This window comes from Cyclopterus lumpus, chromosome 6, assembly GCF_009769545.1.
Source record: "Cyclopterus lumpus isolate fCycLum1 chromosome 6, fCycLum1.pri, whole genome shotgun sequence".
Taxonomy (NCBI): Eukaryota; Metazoa; Chordata; class Actinopteri; order Perciformes; family Cyclopteridae; genus Cyclopterus; species Cyclopterus lumpus.
In genome coordinates, this window is record NC_046971.1 from 827,313 (window position 1) to 846,367 (window position 19,055).

At 40.9% G+C, this 19,055-nt stretch overlaps 1 protein-coding gene across 8 annotated transcripts in view; it reads right to left on the reverse strand.

Annotated features, from left to right (window-relative positions):
- Positions 1-2,606: 2,606 nt before the first annotated feature.
- Positions 2,607-19,055, reverse strand: part of dgkzb (diacylglycerol kinase, zeta b) — a 49,062-nt gene continuing 32,613 nt past the window's right edge. For 5 of the 8 annotated variants that reach the window (XM_034535641.1, XM_034535636.1, XM_034535637.1 and 2 more), the window contains 12 exons: positions 18,933-18,988; positions 18,786-18,848; positions 18,113-18,186; positions 17,908-18,019; positions 13,987-14,186; positions 13,735-13,835; positions 11,627-11,739; positions 11,184-11,253; positions 11,064-11,104; positions 10,809-10,984; positions 7,156-7,187; positions 2,607-2,828 (listed from right to left, as the gene is read on the reverse strand). In XM_034535641.1, coding sequence (XP_034391532.1) covers positions 2,815-2,828; positions 7,156-7,187; positions 10,809-10,984; positions 11,064-11,104; positions 11,184-11,253; positions 11,627-11,739; positions 13,735-13,835; positions 13,987-14,186; positions 17,908-18,019; positions 18,113-18,186; positions 18,786-18,848; positions 18,933-18,988 — 1,052 coding nt within the window. In that variant the 3' untranslated portion in view covers positions 2,607-2,814. Of the gene's footprint in view, positions 2,829-7,155; positions 7,188-10,808; positions 10,985-11,063; positions 11,105-11,183; positions 11,254-11,626; positions 11,740-13,734; positions 13,836-13,986; positions 14,187-17,907; positions 18,020-18,112; positions 18,187-18,785; positions 18,849-18,932; positions 18,989-19,055 lie in introns of those variants that run through there. The other 3 variants (XM_034535640.1, XR_004609614.1, XR_004609613.1) reach the window with 3 other exon arrangements.

Sequence of the window (19,055 nt, forward strand, 5' to 3'; positions counted from 1 at the left end):
CCTGCTTACCGTCTCCTTCCTCCTTCCTCCCGTCTCCTTCCTCCTGCCTCCCGTCTCCTGCCTCCTTCCTCCTGCTTACCGTCTCCTTCCTCCTGCCTCCCGCCTCCTGCTTTCTGCCTCCCGCCTCCTGCTTTCTGCCTCCTGCCTCCTGCCTCCCGCTTTCTGCCTCCCGCCTCCCGCTTTCTGCCTCCTGCTTTCTGCCTCCTGCCTCCTGCTTTCTGCCTCCCGCCTCCTGTCTCCTGCCTCCTGCTTTCTGCCTCCTGCCTCCTGCTTTCTGCCTCCCGCCTCCTGTCTCCTGCCTCCTGCTTTCTGCCTCCCGCCTCCTGCTTTCTGCCTCCTGCTTTCTGCCTCCTGCCTCCTGCTTTCTGCCTCCTGCCTCCTGCTTTCTGCCTCCTGCCTCCTGCTTTCTGCCTCCTGCCTCCTGCTTTCTGCCTCCTGTCTCCTGTCTCCTGCCTCCTGCTTTCTGCCTCCTGCCTCCTGCTTTCTGCCTCCTGCCTCCTGCTTTCTGCCTCCCGCCTCCTGCTTTCTGCCTCCTGCCTCCCGCTTCCTGCTTTCTGCCTCCTGCCTCCTGCTTTCTGCCTCCTGCCTCCTGCTTTCTGCCTCCTGTCTCCTGCCTCCTGCTTTCTGCCTCCTGCCTCCTGCTTTCTGCCTCCTGCCTCCTGCTTTCTGCCTCCCGCCTCCTGCTTTCTGCCTCCTGTCTCCTGTCTCCTGCCTCCTGCTTTCTGCCTCCTGCCTCCTGCCTCCTGCTTTCTGCCTCCTGCCTCCTGCTTTCTGCCTCCCGCCTCCTGCTTTCTGCCTCCTGCTTTCTGCCTCCTGCCTCCTGCTTTTCTGCCTCCTGCCTCCTGCTTTCTGCCTCCTGCCTCCTGCCTCCTGCTTTCTGCCTCCCGCCTCCTGCTTTCTGCCTCCTGCTTTCTGCCTCCTGCCTCCTGCTTTCTGCCTCCTGCTTTCTGCCTCCTGCCTCCTGCCTCCTGCCTCCTGTCTCCTGCCTCCTGCTTTCTGCCTCCTGCCTCCTGCCTCCTGCCTCCTGCTTTCTGCCTCCCGCCTCCTGCTTTCTGCCTCCTGCTTTCTGCCTCCTGCCTCCTGCTTTCTGCCTCCTGCCTCCTGCCTCCTGCCTCCTGCCTCCTGTCTCCTGCCTCCTGCTTTCTGCCTCCTGCCTCCTGCCTCCTGCCTCCTGCCTCCTGTCTCCTGCCTCCTGCTTTCTGCCTCCTGCCTCCTGCCTCCTGCCTCCTGCCTCCTGTCTCCTGCCTCCTGCTTTCTGCCTCCCGCCTCCCGCCTCTTAGAAGAATACATAGAAGGACTTGTGACATGGAGGTCTTGATACACGGTGAATTCACGTCTCTTCATTGCAGATTACTAACTCTACTTCTTCCCCGGAGTCTTTGTGCCTTCTCGCCTCAAAGGGTCCTCTGGACCTGACTGTGTCTGGAGCTGGTCCTGGGCCCTGCCCCATGACTCCTTTCCCCGGCCTCCTGCCTTGGCCCTGCTGATGCCCCCCTCCTCTCTACCTCCTTCTGTTTCATGGATTGTGGAGGTCTGGATCGTGGTCCATGCCTACTACTCATTATTCATAATTTCTGTTCATCTGGTCACATGACATCTATTGTTCATCTGGTCACATGACATCTAGTGTTCATCTGGTCACATGACATCTAGTGTTCATCTGGTCACATGACATCTAGTGTTCATCTGGTCACATGACATCTATTGTTCATCTGGTCACATGACATCTAGTGTTCATCTGGTCACATGACATCTAGTGTTCATCTGGTCACATGACATCTAGTGTTCATCTGGTCACATGACATCTAGTGTTCATCTTGTCACATGACATCTAGTGTTCATCTGGTCACATGACATCTATTGTTCATCTGGTCACATGACATCTAGTGTTCATCTGGTCACATGACATCTAGTGTTCATCTGGTCACATGACATCTAGTGTTCATCTGGTCACATGACATCTAGTGTTCATCTGGTCACATGACATCTAGTGTTCATCTGGTCACATGACATCTATTGTTCATCTAGTGTTCATCTGGTCACATGACATCTATTGTTCATCTGGTCACATGACATCTATTGTTCATCTGGTCACATGACATCTAGTGTTCATCTGGTCACATGACATCTAGTGTTCATCTGGTCACATGACATCTAGTGTTCATCTGGTCACATGACATCTAGTGTTCATCTGGTCACATGACATCTAGTGTTCATCTGGTCACATGACATCTAGTGTTCATCTTGTCACATGACATCTATTGTTCATCTGGTCACATGACATCTAGTGTTCATCTGGTCACATGACATCTATTGTTCATCTGGTCACATGACATCTATTGTTCATCTGGTCACATGACATCTAGTGTTCATCTGGTCACATGACATCTATTGTTCATCTGGTCACATGACATCTATTGTTCATCTGGTCACATGACATCTATTGTTCATCTGGTCACATGACATCTAGTGTTCATCTGGTCACATGACATCTATTCATCTGTCCATCTGGGGAGAGGGATCCTCCTCTGTTGCTCTCCTGAAGGTTTCTTCCCTTTTTTCCCTGTCAAAGGTTATTTTTGGGGAGTTGTTCCTGATCTGATGTGAGGTCAAAGGTCAGGGATGTCGTATGTGTACAGATTGTAAAGCCCTCTGAGGGGAGTTTGTGATTTGTGATATTGGGCTAAACAAAATAAAGTGAATTGAATACTTGGAGGACTTCAGACCCCCGTTTCCTGGTCCTCTCTGTGGATCATCTGGCGGTTCTCCAGATATTCAGACAGTTCCTGGTCGTCGGCCTTCTCAGCGCGATGTTTAGGCGTCTCCCCCTGAAACAGAATAAAAATGTTATATATATATAGTCTTTATATTTCATTATATTTTTAAAGTAAACAAACGCAGTAGAATGTAGTAAACAAACAGTCAAATTTAGTAAACAAATGCAGTAGTGTAGTAAACAAACAAAATATAATGTAGTAAACAACTATTCTGGTATAAGTACTAATATATTCTGGTATAAGTACTATACTCTGATATAAGTACTATACTCTGATATAAGTACTACTCTATTCTGGTATAAGTACTACTTTATTCTGGTATAAGTACTACTTTATTCTGGTATAAGTACTACTCTATTCTGGTATAAGTACTAATATATTCTGGTATAAGTACTACTATATTCTGGTATAAGTACTACTCTATTCTGGTATAAGTACTAATATATTCTGGTATAAGTACTAATATATTCTGGTATAAGTACTACTCTATTCTGGTATAAGTACTACTATATTCTGGTATAAGTACTACTATATTCTGGTATAAGTACTACTATATTCTGGTATAAGTACTACTCTATTCTGGTATAAGTACTAATATATTCTGGTATAAGTACTACTATATTCTGGTATAAGTACTATACTCTGATATAAGTACTACTCTATTCTGGTATAAGTACTACTTTATTCTGGTATAAGTACTACTTTATTCTGGTATAAGTACTACTCTATTCTGGTATAAGTACTAATATATTCTGGTATAAGTACTACTATATTCTGGTATAAGTACTACTTTATTCTGGTATAAGTACTACTTTATTCTGGTATAAGTACTACTCTATTCTGGTATAAGTACTAATATATTCTGGTATAAGTACTACTATATTCTGGTATAAGTACTACTCTATTCTGGTATAAGTACTAATATATTCTGGTATAAGTACTACTATATTCTGGTATAAGTACTATACTCTGATATAAGTACTACTCTATTCTGGTATAAGTACTACTTTATTCTGGTATAAGTACTACTATATTCTGGTATAAGTACTACTCTATTCTGGTATAAGTACTAATATATTCTGGTGTAAGTACTAATATATTCTGGTATAAGTACTACTCTATTCTGGTATAAGTACTACTATATTCTGGTATAAGTACTACTATATTCTGGTATAAGTACTACTCTATTCTGGTATAAGTACTAATATATTCTGGTATAAGTACTACTATATTCTGGTATAAGTACTATACTCTGATATAAGTACTACTCTATTCTGGTATAAGTACTAATATATTCTGGTATAAGTACTAATATATTCTGGTATAAGTACTAATATATTCTGGTATAAGTACTACTATATTCTGGTATAAGTACTACTCTATTCTGGTATAAGTACTACTATATTCTGGTATAAGTACTAATATATTCTGGTATAAGTACTACTATATTCTGGTATAAGTACTAATATATTCTGGTATAAGTACTACTATATTCTGGTATAAGTACTACTATATTCTGGTATAAGTACTAATATATTCTGGTATAAGTACTACTATATTCTGGTATAAGTACTACTCTATTCTGGTATAAGTACTAATATATTCTGGTATAAGTACTAATATATTCTGGTATAAGTACTACTATATTCTGGTATAAGTACTACTATATTCTGGTATAAGTACTACTATATTCTGGTATAAGTACTAATATATTCTGGTATAAGTACTAATATATTCTGGTATAAGTACTACTATATTCTGGTATAAGTACTATATTCTGGTATAAGTACTACTATATTCTGGTATAAGTACTAATATATTATGGTATAAGTACTACTATATTCTGGTATAAGTACTAATATATTCTGGTATAAGTACTACTATATTCTGGTATAAGTACTACTCTATTATGGTATAAGTACTACTATATTCTGGTATAAGTACTAATATATTCTGGTATAAGTACTACTCTATTCTGGTATTAGTACTACTATATTCTGGTATAAGTACTACTTTATTCTGGTATAAGTACTACTCTATTCTGGTATAAGTACTACTATATTCTGATATAAGTACTACTCTATTCTGGTATAAGTACTACTCTATTCTGGTATAAGTACTACTATATTCTGATATAAGTACTACTCTATTCTGGTATAAGTACTACTCTATTCTGGTATAAGTACTAATATATTCTGGTATAAGTACTACTCTATTCTGGTATAAGTACTAATATATTCTGGTATAAGTACTACTCTATTCTGGTATAAGTACTAATATATTCTGGTATAAGTACTAATATATTCTGGTATAAGTACTACTTTATTCTGGTATAAGTACTTCTCTATTCTGGTATAAGTACTAATATATTCTGGTATAAGTACTACTTTATTCTAGTATAAGTACTACTATATTCTGGTATAAGTACTAATATATTCTGGTATAAGTACTACTTTATTCTGGTATAAGTACTAATATATTCTGGTATAAGTACTAATATATTCTGGTATAAGTACTACTATATTCTGGTATAAGTACTACTATATTCTGGTATAAGTACTAATATATTCTGGTATAAGTACTACTCTATTCTGGTATAAGTACTACTCTATTCTGGTATAAGTACTACTATATTCTGGTATAAGTACTAATATATTCTGGTATAAGTACTAATATATTCTGGTATAAGTACTACTCTATTCTGGTATAAGTACTACTTTATTCTGGTATAAGTACTACTCTATTCTGGTATAAGTACTACTATATTCTGGTATAAGTACTACTTTATTCTGGTATAAGTACTACTTTATTCTGGTATAAGTACTACTCTATTCTGGTATAAGTACTACTTTATTCTGGTATAAGTACTACTATATTCTGGTATACGTACTACTATATTCTGGTATAAGTACTACTCTATTCTGGTATAAGTACTACTCTATTCTGGTAAGTACTACTCTATTCTGGTATAAGTAAGTACTACTCTATTCTGGTATAAGTACTACTCTATTCTGGTATAAGTACTAATATATTCTGGTATAAGTACTACTCTATTCTGGTATAAGTACTACTTTATTCTGGTATAAGTACTACTCTATTCTGGTATAAGTACTACTTTATACTGGTATAAGTACTACTCTATTCTGGTATAAGTACTAATATATTCTGGTATAAGTACTACTCTATTCTGGTATAAGTACTAATATATTCTGGTATAAGTACTACTCTATTCTGGTATAAGTACTAATATATTCTGGTATAAGTACTACTTTATTCTGGTATAAGTACTACTCTATTCTGGTATAAGTACTAATATATTCTGGTATAAGTACTACTTTATTCTGGTATAAGTACTACTTTATTCTGGTATAAGTACTACTTTATGCTGGTATAAGTACTACTCTATTCTGGTATAAGTACTACTCTATTCTGGTATAAGTACTACTTTATTCTGGTATAAGAACTACTCTATTCTGGTATAAGTACTACTCTATTCTGGTATAAGTACTACTTTATTCTGGTATAAGTACTACTTTATACTGGTATAAGTACTACTCTATTCTGGTATAAGTACTACTCTATTCTGGTATAAGTACTACTTTATTCTGGTATAAGTACTAATATATTCTGGTATAAGTACTACTCTATTCTGGTATAAGTACTAATATATTCTGGTATAAGTACTATACTCTGATATAAGTACTACTCTATTCTGGTATAAGTACTACTTTATTCTGGTATAAGTACTACTTTATTCTGGTATAAGTACTACTCTATTCTGGTATAAGTACTAATATATTCTGGTATAAGTACTACTCTATTCTGGTATAAGTACTACTCTATTCTGGTATAAGTACTACTTTATTCTGGTATAAGTACTACTCTATTCTGGTATAAGTACTACTTTATTCTGGTATAAGTACTACTCTATTCTGGTATAAGTACTACTTTATTCTGGTATAAGTACTACTCTATTCTGGTATAAGTACTACTCTATTCTGGTATAAGTACTACTATATTCTGGTATAAGTACTACTCTATTCTGGTATAAGTACTACTATATTCTGGTATAAGTACTACTTTATTCTGGTATAAGTACTACTCTATTCTGGTATAAGTACTACTCTATTCTGGTATAAGTACTATACTCTGATATACACTACCGTTCAGAAGTTAGTCATTTACCACATTAACAATGTATAGAGTTCAATTCAATTCAGTTTATTTTGTATAGCCCAATATCACAAATTACAAATTTGCCTCAGAGGCAGGAGAGTGTATTTCTGATTAATGTAATATTATCTTCATTGAAGAAAACAGTGCTTTTCATTACATACACGGTAGTGTATATCATATTCAGTGGAAGGAACTTCTTTACCTTGTTGAAGGTCGTGTGAGGTCGTTGAAGAACTGAGGAAGACCAGAGACGTTAGATCACACACACCGATGATGTCATCACAACACAAGGTATATGTACATACAGTATGTATGAAGGTATACGTATGAAGGTATATGTACATACAGTATGTATGAAGGTATATGTACATACAGTATGTATGAAGGTATACGTATGAAGGTATATGTACATACAGTATGTATGAAGGTATATGTATGAAGGTATATGTACATATGTATGAAGGTATATGTATGAAGGTATATGTACATATGTATGAATGTATATGTATGAAGGTATATGTACATATGTATGAAGGTATATGTATGAAGGTATATGTACATATGTATGAATGTATATGTATGAAGGTATATGTACATATGTATGAAGGTATATGTATGAAGGTATATGTACATATGTATGAATGTATATGTATGAAGGTATATGTACATATGTATGTATGAAGGTATATGTATGAAGGTATATGTATATATGTATGAAGGTATATGTATATATGTATGAATGTATATGTATGAAGGTATATGTACATATGTATGTATGAAGGTATATGTATGAAGGTATATGTATATATGTATGAAGGTATATGTATATATGTATGAATGTTTATGTATATATGTATGAAGGTATATGTATATATGTATGAAGGTATATGTACATATGTATGAAGGTATATGTATGAAGGTATATGTATATATGTATGAAGGTATATGTATATATGTATGAAGGTATATGTATATATGTATGAAGGTATATGTACATATGTATGAAGGTATATGTATGAAGGTATATGTATATATGTATGAAGGTAAATGTATGAAGGTATATGTATATATGTATGAAGGTATATGTACATATGTATGAATGTATATGTATGAAGGTATATGTACATATGTATGTATGAAGGTATATGTATGAAGGTATATGTATGAAGGTATATGTATATATGTATGAAGGTATATGTATGAAGGTATATGTATATATGTATGAAGGTATATGTATGAAGGTATATGTATATATGTATGAAGGTATATGTATGAAGGTATATGTATATATGTATGAAGGTATATGTATATATGTATGAAGGTATATGTATGAAGGTATATGTATGAAGGTATATGTATATATGTATGAATGTTTATGTTTATATGTATGAAGGTAAATGTATGAAGGTATATGTATGAAGGTATATGTATATATGTATGAAGGTATATGTATATATGTATGAAGGTATATGTATATATGTATGAAGGTATATGTATGAAGGTATATGTATGAAGGTATATGTATATATGTATGAATGTTTATGTTTATATGTATGAAGGTAAATGTATGAAGGTATATGTATGAAGGTATATGTATATATGTATGAAGGTATATGTATATATGTATGAAGGTAAATGTATATATGTATGAAGGTATATGTATATATGTATGAAGGTATATGTATATATGTATGAATGTTTATGTTTATATGTATGAAGGTATATGTATGAAGGTATATGTATATATGTATGAAGGTATATGTATATATGTATGAAGGTATATGTATGAAGGTATATGTATATATGTATGAAGGTATATGTATGAAGGTATATGTATATATGTATGAAGGTATATGTATGAAGGTATATGTATATATGTATGAAGGTATATGTATGAAGGTATATGTATATATGTATGAAGGTATATGTATATATGTATGAATGTTTATGTTTATATGTATGAAGGTAAATGTATGAAGGTATATGTATATATGTATGAAGGTATATGTATATATGTATGAAGGTAAATGTATATATGTATGAAGGTATATGTATATATGTATGAAGGTATATGTATATATGTATGAATGTTTATGTTTATATGTATGAAGGTATATGTATGAAGGTATATGTATATATGTATGAAGGTATTTGTATATTTGTATGAATGTTTATGTTTATATGTATGAAGGTATATGTATATATGTATGAAGGTATATGTATATATGTATGAAGGTATATGTACATATGTATGAATGTTTATGTTTATATGTATGAAGGTATATGTATATATGTATGAATGTTTATGTTTATATGTATGAAGGTATATGTATATATGTATGAAGGTATATGTATGAAGGTATATGTATGAAGGTATATGTATATATGTATGAATGTTTATGTTTATATGTATGAAGGTATATGTATATATGTATGAAGGTATATGTATGAAGGTATATGTATGAAGGTATATGTATATATGTATGAATGTTTATGTATATATGTATGAAGGTATATGTATATATGTATGAAGGTATATGTATGAAGGTATATGTATGAAGGTGTATGTATATATGTATGAATGTTTATGTATATATGTATGAAGGTATATGTATATATGTATGAAGGTATATGTATGAAGGTATATGTATATATGTATGAAGGTATATGTATATATGTATAAAGGTATATGTATATATATATGAAGGTATATGTATATATGTATGAAGGTATATGTATGAAGGTATATGTATGAAGGTATATGTATGAAGGTATATGTATATATGTATGAATGTTTATGTTTATATGTATGAAGGTATATGTATATATGTATGAAGGTATATGTATGAAGGTATATGTATGAAGGTATATGTATATATGTATGAATGTTTATGTATATATGTATGAAGGTATATGTATATATGTATGAAGGTATATGTATGAAGGTATATGTATGAAGGTATATGTATATATGTATGAAGGTATATGTATATATGTATGTAGGTATATGTATATATGTATAAAGGTATATGTATATATGTATGAAGGTATATGTATGAAGGTATATGTTTATATGTATGAAGGTATATGTATGTAGGTATATGTATATATGTATAAAGGTATATGTATATATGTATGAATATATATGTATGAATGTATATGTACATATGTATGAAGGTATATGTATATATGTATGAAGGTATATGTATGAAGGTATATGTATATATGTATGAATGTATATGTATGAAGGTATATGTATGTATGTATGAATGTTTATGTATATATGTATGAAGGTATATGTATATATGTATGAAGGTATATGTATGAAGGTATATGTATGTATGTATGAATGTTTATGTTTATATGTATGAAGGTATATGTATATATGTATGAAGGTATATGTATGAAGGTATATGTATATATGTATGAATGTATATGTATGAAGGTATATGTATGTATGTATGAATGTTTATGTATATATGTATGAAGGTATATGTATATATGTATGAAGGTATATGTATGAAGGTATATGTATGTATGTATGAATGTTTATGTTTATATGTATGAAGGTATATGTATATATGTATGAAGGTATATGTATGAAGGTATATGTATATATGTATGAAGGTATATGTATATATGTGTGAAGGTATATGTACATATGTATGAAGGTATATGTATGAAGGTATATGTATATATGTATGAAGGTATATGTATGAAGGTATATGTATATATGTATGAATATATATGTATGAATGTATATGTATATATGTATGGAGGCAGACAGACAGGTAGAGAGACAGACAGGTAGAGAGACAGACTTTAACATATAAATCAAAGATACATGTCTCTCACCTCGGCGGGGAGGAGGGGAAGACAAACTGTCTCTGCCGGTCCCGGTCCTGGTGCTCCTCAGAGTCCACCAGGTCCGTCACGCCAGGGGAGGTGGCCACCGTCTCCTGAAGGACCAGCTCCGGGTCCAGGATGTAGAGCTCCTCCTGAGAAATCTCTGTCACGTAGTTCAGGTGCTCCTGGAAAAAAAAGGAAACCGTAGTGCTGATGAGGAGCTCATGAAGAACGACAGGAAGCAGAGCTGAGCCACTGTCATACCTGGGCCCGGTCGATCCTGTAGAAGCGGTCTGCAGTGGTACCTGAAACACAAAGACCAGGAGTCAGGTTCTCTGTGGGGGGGCGGACTCTGAGACTCTGTGGGGGTTGGGTATGACTTACAGTCCAGGAAACACCACTTCATGGACAACTTCTGTGGAGACAGACTGACCCCCTTCATCACGTCACCGCACTGAAGGAGCAGAGAGACGGGAGACACACGTTGGTCTTGGACTCTAGAGGACTGAGTTCACAGTGAGACCCCATCAGATCAATTCAGACCCTACCAGACTCCTTCAGACCCCATCGGACCCCATCAGACTCCTTCAGACCCCCTCAGATCAATTCAGACCCTACCAGACTCCTTCAGACCCCATCGGACCCCATCAGACTCCTTCAGACCCCATCGGACCCCATCAGACTCCTTCAGACCCCCTCAGATCAATTCAGATCACTGATCTGTCTGTTGTCTGTATTCTACGTGTATTTATTATTGTTATTTTTATTATTTAAATTCAAAATAAATAAAAGCTTCTTTAATTTTCCATAGAAGCTCTCTAGAAGACCTGATCCAGTCTCTGCTGTTCCTGGTCCAGGTCTTCATGCAGACCCTCGATGAACAGACGACAGGTCTCCAGGTCGCTGTCTCCGGGGACGGTGATGATTCCCAGAGGAGTCGCTGCAGAGGGGGGGACACGTCAAGGTCAGAGGGGAGGACACGTCAAGGTCAGAGGGGAGGACACATCAAGGTCAGAGGGGAGGACACGTCAAGGTCAGGGGGGGACACGTCAAGGTCAGAGGGGAGGACACGTCAAGGTCAGAGGGGAGGACACGTCAAGGTCAGAGGGGAGGACACATCAAGGTCAGGGGGGGACACATCAAGGTCAGAGGGGAGGACACGTCAAGGTCAGGGGGGGACACGTCAAGGTCAGAGGGGAGGACACGTCAAGGTCAGAGGGGAGGACACGTCAAGGTCAGGGGGGGGGACACGTCAAGGTCAGAGGGGAGGACACGTCAAGGTCAGGGGGGGACACGTCAAGGTCAGAGGGGAGGACACGTCAAGGTCAGAGGGGAGGACACATCAAGGTCAGGGGGGGACACGTCAAGGTCAGAGGGGAGGACACGTCAAGGTCAGGGGGGGACACGTCAAGGTCAGAGGGGAGGACACGTCAAGGTCAGGGGGGGGACACGTCAAGGTCAGAGGGGAGGACACGTCAAGGTCAGGGGGGGACACGTCAAGGTCAGAGGGGAGGACACGTCAAGGTCAGAGGGGAGGACACGTCAAGGTCAGGGGGGGACACATCAAGGTCAGAGGGGAGGACACGTCAAGGTCAGGGGGGGACACGTCAAGGTCAGAGGGGAGGACACGTCAAGGTCAGAGGGGAGGACACATCAAGGTCAGGGGGGGACACGTCAAGGTCAGAGGGGAGGACACGTCAAGGTCAGGGGGGGACACGTCAAGGTCAGAGGGGAGGACACGTCAAGGTCAGGGGGGGGACACGTCAAGGTCAGAGGGGAGGACACGTCAAGGTCAGGGGGGGACACGTCAAGGTCAGAGGGGAGGACACCTCAAGGTCAGGGGGGGACACGTCAAGGTCAGAGGGGAGGACACGTCAAGGTCAGGGGGGGGACACGTCAAGGTCAGAGGGGAGGACACGTCAAGGTCAGAGGGGAGGACATCAAGGTCAGAGGGGAGGACACGTCAAGGTCAGAGGGGAGGACATCAAGGTCAGAGGGGAGGACACGTCAAGGTCAGAGGGGAGGACATCAAGGTGAGAGGGGGACACATCAAGGTCAGGGGGGACACATCAAGGTCAGAGGGGAGGACACGTCAAGGTTAGGGGGGGACACGTCAAGGTCAGAGGGGAGGACACGTCAAGGTCAGGGGGGGGACACGTCAAGGTCAGAGGGGAGGACACGTCAAGGTCAGGGGGGGACACGTCAAGGTCAGAGGGGAGGACACGTCAAGGTCAGAGGGGAGGACACGTCAAGGTCAGGGGGGGGGACACGTCAAGGTCAGAGGGGAGGACACGTCAAGGTCAGGGGGGAGGACACGTCAAGGTCAGGGGGGGACACGTCAAGGTCAGAGGGGAGGACACGTCAAGGTCAGGGGGGGGACACGTCAAGGTCAGAGGGGAGGACACGTCAAGGTCAGAGGGGAGGACACGTCAAGGTCAGAGGGGAGGACACGTCAAGGTCAGGGGGGGACACGTCAAGGTCAGAGGGGGGGACGTCAAGGTCAGGGGGGGACACATCAAGGTCAGATGGGAGGACACGTCAAGGTCAGAGGGGGGACACACGTCAAGGTCAGAGGGGAGGACACATCAAGGTCAGAGGGGAGGACACATCAAGGTCAGAGGGGAGGACACGTCAAGGTCAGAGGGGGGACACACGTCAAGGTCAGAGGGGAGGACATCAAGGTCAGAGGGGAGGACACATCAAGGTCAGAGGGGAGGACACGTCAAGGTCAGAGGGGGGACACACGTCAAGGTCAGAGGGGAGGACATCAAGGTCAGAGGGGAGGACACATCAAGGTCAGAGGGGAGGACACGTCAAGGTCAGAGGGGGGACACACGTCAAGGTCAGAGGGGAGGACACGTCAAGGTCAGAGGGGAGGACATCAAGGTCAGGGGAGATCAGTAATCAGCTGATGTTTAACTTGTCACTGACTCACAGGCCTCCTTCAGCTGGTCCTTGTCGTAGTGCAGAGCCTCATATGCCGCCATGCTGACCCGGTTCACCCTGATCTGGAGCTTCTCAGGAAGCGGCTGCTGACTACACGCACGCACACACGCACACACACACACACACACACACACACACACACACACACACACACACACACACACACACACACACACACACTGGAGTACTTACAGTGTGTGTTAGTGTTCCCTCGTTGGAGGCTGTGAGGCTGTGAGGTTACCTGTTGAGATGGGGCATTGAGACCCTCCTCTTGGTCTTCTGCACCATGTCGGCCTGGTTCCTCAGGTTGATGTGGATAATGGAGGGCGCCAGCTTGCAGGGCTCTCCGTCCACCTGCATGGGGATGGACTTGTAGGTGGTGAGGGTCACTTCTTTACACTGATGGAGCCGCTCGCCGTGACCGCCGACCTGCAGGGTGGCCTAGACACAACAACCACAGGTTACGCCCACAAACACCCACAAACACCTACAAACAACCAACAACAAACAGCCAACAACAAACAACTACAAACACCCACAAACAACTATAAACACCCAACAACAAACACCCACAAACATCCAACAACAAACAACTACAAACACCCACAAACAACCAACAACAAACACCCAACAACAAACACCCACAAACATCCAACAACAAACAACTACAAACACCCACAAACAACCAACAACAAACAGCCAACAACAAACAACTACAAACACCCACAAACAACTATAAACACCCAACAACAAACACCCACAAACATCCAACAACAAACAACTACAAACACCCACAAACAACCAACAACAAACACCCAACAACAAACACCCACAAACATCCAACAACAAACAACTACAAACACCCACAAACAACCAACAACAAACACCCAACAACAAACACCCACAAACACCCAACAACAAACACAAACACCCAACAACAAACACCCACAAACACCCAACAACAACCACAAACACAAACACCCAACAACAAACACAAACACCCAACAACAAACACCCACAAACAACCACAAACACCCACAAACAACCACAAACAACCACAAACAACCACAAACACCCACAAACACCCACAAACACCAAACAACAAACACCCACAAACAACCACAAACAATCACAAACAACCACAAACACCCACAAACAACCACAAACAACCACAACCACAAACACCCACAAACACCCACAAACACCCACAAACAACCACAAACAACCACAAACAACCACAAACACCCAACCACAAACAACCACAACCACAAACACCCACAAACACCCACAAACACCCACAAACAACCACAAACACCCACAAACAACCACAAACAACCACAAACACCCACAAACAACCACAAACAACCACAAACAACCACAAACAACCACAAACAACCACAAACAACCACAACCACAAACACCCACAAACACCCACAAACACCCACAAACACCCACAAACAACCACAAACAACCACAAACACCCACAACCACAAACACCCACAAACACCCACAAACACCCACAAACAACCACAAACACCCACAAACAACCACAAACAACCACAACCACAAACACCCACAAACAACCACAACCACAAACACCCACAAACAACCACAAACAACCACAAACACCCACAACCACAAACACCCACAAACACCCACAAACACCCACAAACACCCACAAACACCCACAAACACCCACAAACAACCACAAACACCCACAAACAACCACAAACAACCACAACCACAAACACCCACAAACAACCACAACCACAAACACCCACAAACACCCACAAACACCCACAAACAACCACAAACACCCACAAACAACCACAAACAACCACAACCACAAACACCCACAAACAACCACAACCACAAACACCCACAAACAACCACAAACAACCACAAACACCCACAACCACAAACACCCACAAACACCCACAAACACCCACAAACACCCACAAACACCCACAAACACCCACAAACAACCACAAACACCCACAAACAACCACAAACAACCACAACCACAAACACCCACAAACAACCACAACCACAAACACCCACAAACACCCACAAACACCCACAAACAACCACAAACACCCACAAACAACCACAAACAACCACAAACACCCACAAACAACCACAAACACCCACAAACAACCACAAACAACCACAAACACCCACAAACACCCACAAACACCCACAAACAACCACAAACAACCACAAACAACCACAACCACAAACACCCACAAACAACCACAAACACCCACAAACACCTACAAACAACCATCAACAAACAACTACAAACACCCACAAACAACTATAAACACCCAACAACAAACACCCACAAACATCCAACAACAAACAACTACAAACACCCACAAACAACCAACAACAAACACCCAACAACAAACACCCACAAACATCCAACAACAAACAACTACAAACACCCACAAACAACCAACAACAAACACCCAACAACAAACACCCACAAACACCCAAGAACAAACACAAACACCCAACAACAAACACCCACAAACACCCAACAACAACCACAAACACAAACACAAACACCCAACAACAACAACAAACACCCACAAACACCCAACAACAAACACAAACACCCAACAACAAACACCCACAAACAACCACAAACACCCACAAACAACCACAAACAACCACAAACAACCACAAACACCCACAAACACCAAACAACAAACACCCACAAACAACCACAAACAATCACAAACAACCACAAACACCCACAAACAACCACAAACAACCACAACCACAAACACCCACAAACACCCACAAACAACCACAAACAACCACAAACACCCAACCACAAACACCCAACCACAAACACCCACAAACACCCACAAACACCCACAAACAACCACAAACAACCACAAACACCCACAAACAACCACAAACAACCACAACCACAAACACCCACAAACACCCACAAACACCCACAAACACCCACAAACAACCACAAACAACCACAAACACCCACAAACAACCACAAACAACCACAACCACAAACACCCACAAACACCCACAAACAACCACAAACAACCACAAACACCCAACCACAAACAACCACAACCACAAACACCCACAAACACCCACAAACACCCACAAACAACCACAAACACCCACAAACAACCACAAACACCCACAAACACCCACAAACAACCACAAACAACCACAAACACCCACAAACACCCACAAACAACCACAAACACCCAACAACAAACAACCACAAACAACCACAAACACCCACAAACACCCACAAACAACCACAAACACCCACAAACAACCACAAACACCTAACCACAAACAACCACAAACACCTACAAACAACCACAAACACCCACAAACACCCAACCACAAACAACCACAACCACAAACACCCACAAACACCCACAAACACCCACAAACAACCACAAACACCCACAAACACCCACAAACAACCACAAACACCCAACCACAAACAACCACAAACAACCACAAACACCCACAAACAACCACAAACACCCAACAACAAACAACCACAAACAACCACAAACACCCACAAACACCCACAAACAACCACAAACACCCACAAACACCCACAAACAACCACAAACACCCAACCACAAACAACCACAAACACCTACAAACAACCACAAACACCCACAAACAACCACAAACACCCAACCACAAACAACCACAAACACCTACAAACAACCACAAACACCCACAAACAACCACAAACACCCACAAACAACCACAAACACCCAACCACAAACAACCACAAACACCTACAAACAACCACAAACACCCACAAACACCCACAAACAACCACAAACACCCACAAACAACCACAAACACCCAACCACAAACAACCACAAACACCCAACAACAAACAACCACAAACACCCACAAACAACCACCACAAACACCTACAAACAACCACAAACAACCACAAACAACCACAACCACCCAACCACAAACAACCACAACCACAAACAACCACAAACAACCAACAACAAACAACCACAACCAAACATGTGGTCTGACGTGGTCTGATGTGGTTTGACCTGGTCTAATGTGGTCTGTCGTGGTCTGTCTTTGTCTGACGTGGTCTGACGTGGTCTGTCGTGGTCTGTCGTGGTCTCACCAGAGACGTCATGGTGAAGCCGATGACCTCGATGCAGCCGTCGTCGTGGCGCTGCGGTTCAAATTCCTGGTGATCACCGGGGTGACCCCACGGCACGGTGCCGGCACAGTACCTGCAGCACACGGAGACCGGTTAGTGGTCCCTATACTGGTTTAAACTGGAGCCAGTACATCTCTGCGTACAGAAACCACTGTGAGGTCCAGACCTGGGGATGTTGAGGAAGAGCAGACACTGAAGCTTCAGGTCCTGGACTTTGGCCGTCAGGTCCGTCCCGTCACACTGAGGGGAACATGTTGTCTTTATTTGGAATAAATACTTTGTTTGTGTCAGCGGACACATTTTGATTCATCTGCCACTGAAAATAGTCCCCAACGAAGTCACTACTTGTGATGGTCCACAGCGAGGACCATCACAACGTCAACAACAACAACAACATGGCTGCCACCAACTCAACAAAATGAGACTTTCTTGTCTCTTTAAATGATCTTCTAACAATGGATGCTTATTGCATCATCCGAACCGCTTCTCCTTTTGAGGGTTGCGGGGCGCTGCAGCCGATCCCAGCTGACATTGGGCGAAGGCTGAACATCATATTAATGGCACAATTAGGGGCGACTGTATATCAACGGTTAGCAGGTCCGTCTTTCAATCAGGGGGTTGGCGGTTAAATCCCTGCCCTAGATGTGCCCTTGAGCAACACACTTAACCCTGCTTTGCTCACCTGGCTGTTCTACGGTGTGTGCATGTAATATCATGTCATTAAAACAATATTTGTCTCTCGTTGTTGACTTCCGTCCATATTTGATGTGACGTTGTTGGTTTACGTCTGAGGCTGAGATGTGATGATAATCAGACGACTCATTGAAGGTCACACTCACCACCACTCGGATGTGCTTGGCGAGGTCTTTGGAACTCCCGCTCAGGAAGTCTGAGAAGGCCGCCTGAAACACGATTCATAATTATTAATAATAATAATAATAATAATAATGGGCAGCACAAACATGTGAATGTAATGAGACACTCACTCCTGCATAGAACATCTTATTCCTGAAGCGGCTGTTGAACTTCTCCGGGTTCGCCTCTGAAGAAACAAACAGAAGAAACATTCAAGCGGTTTCTATTTTTAAATGAAAAGCGTCCCGACATCA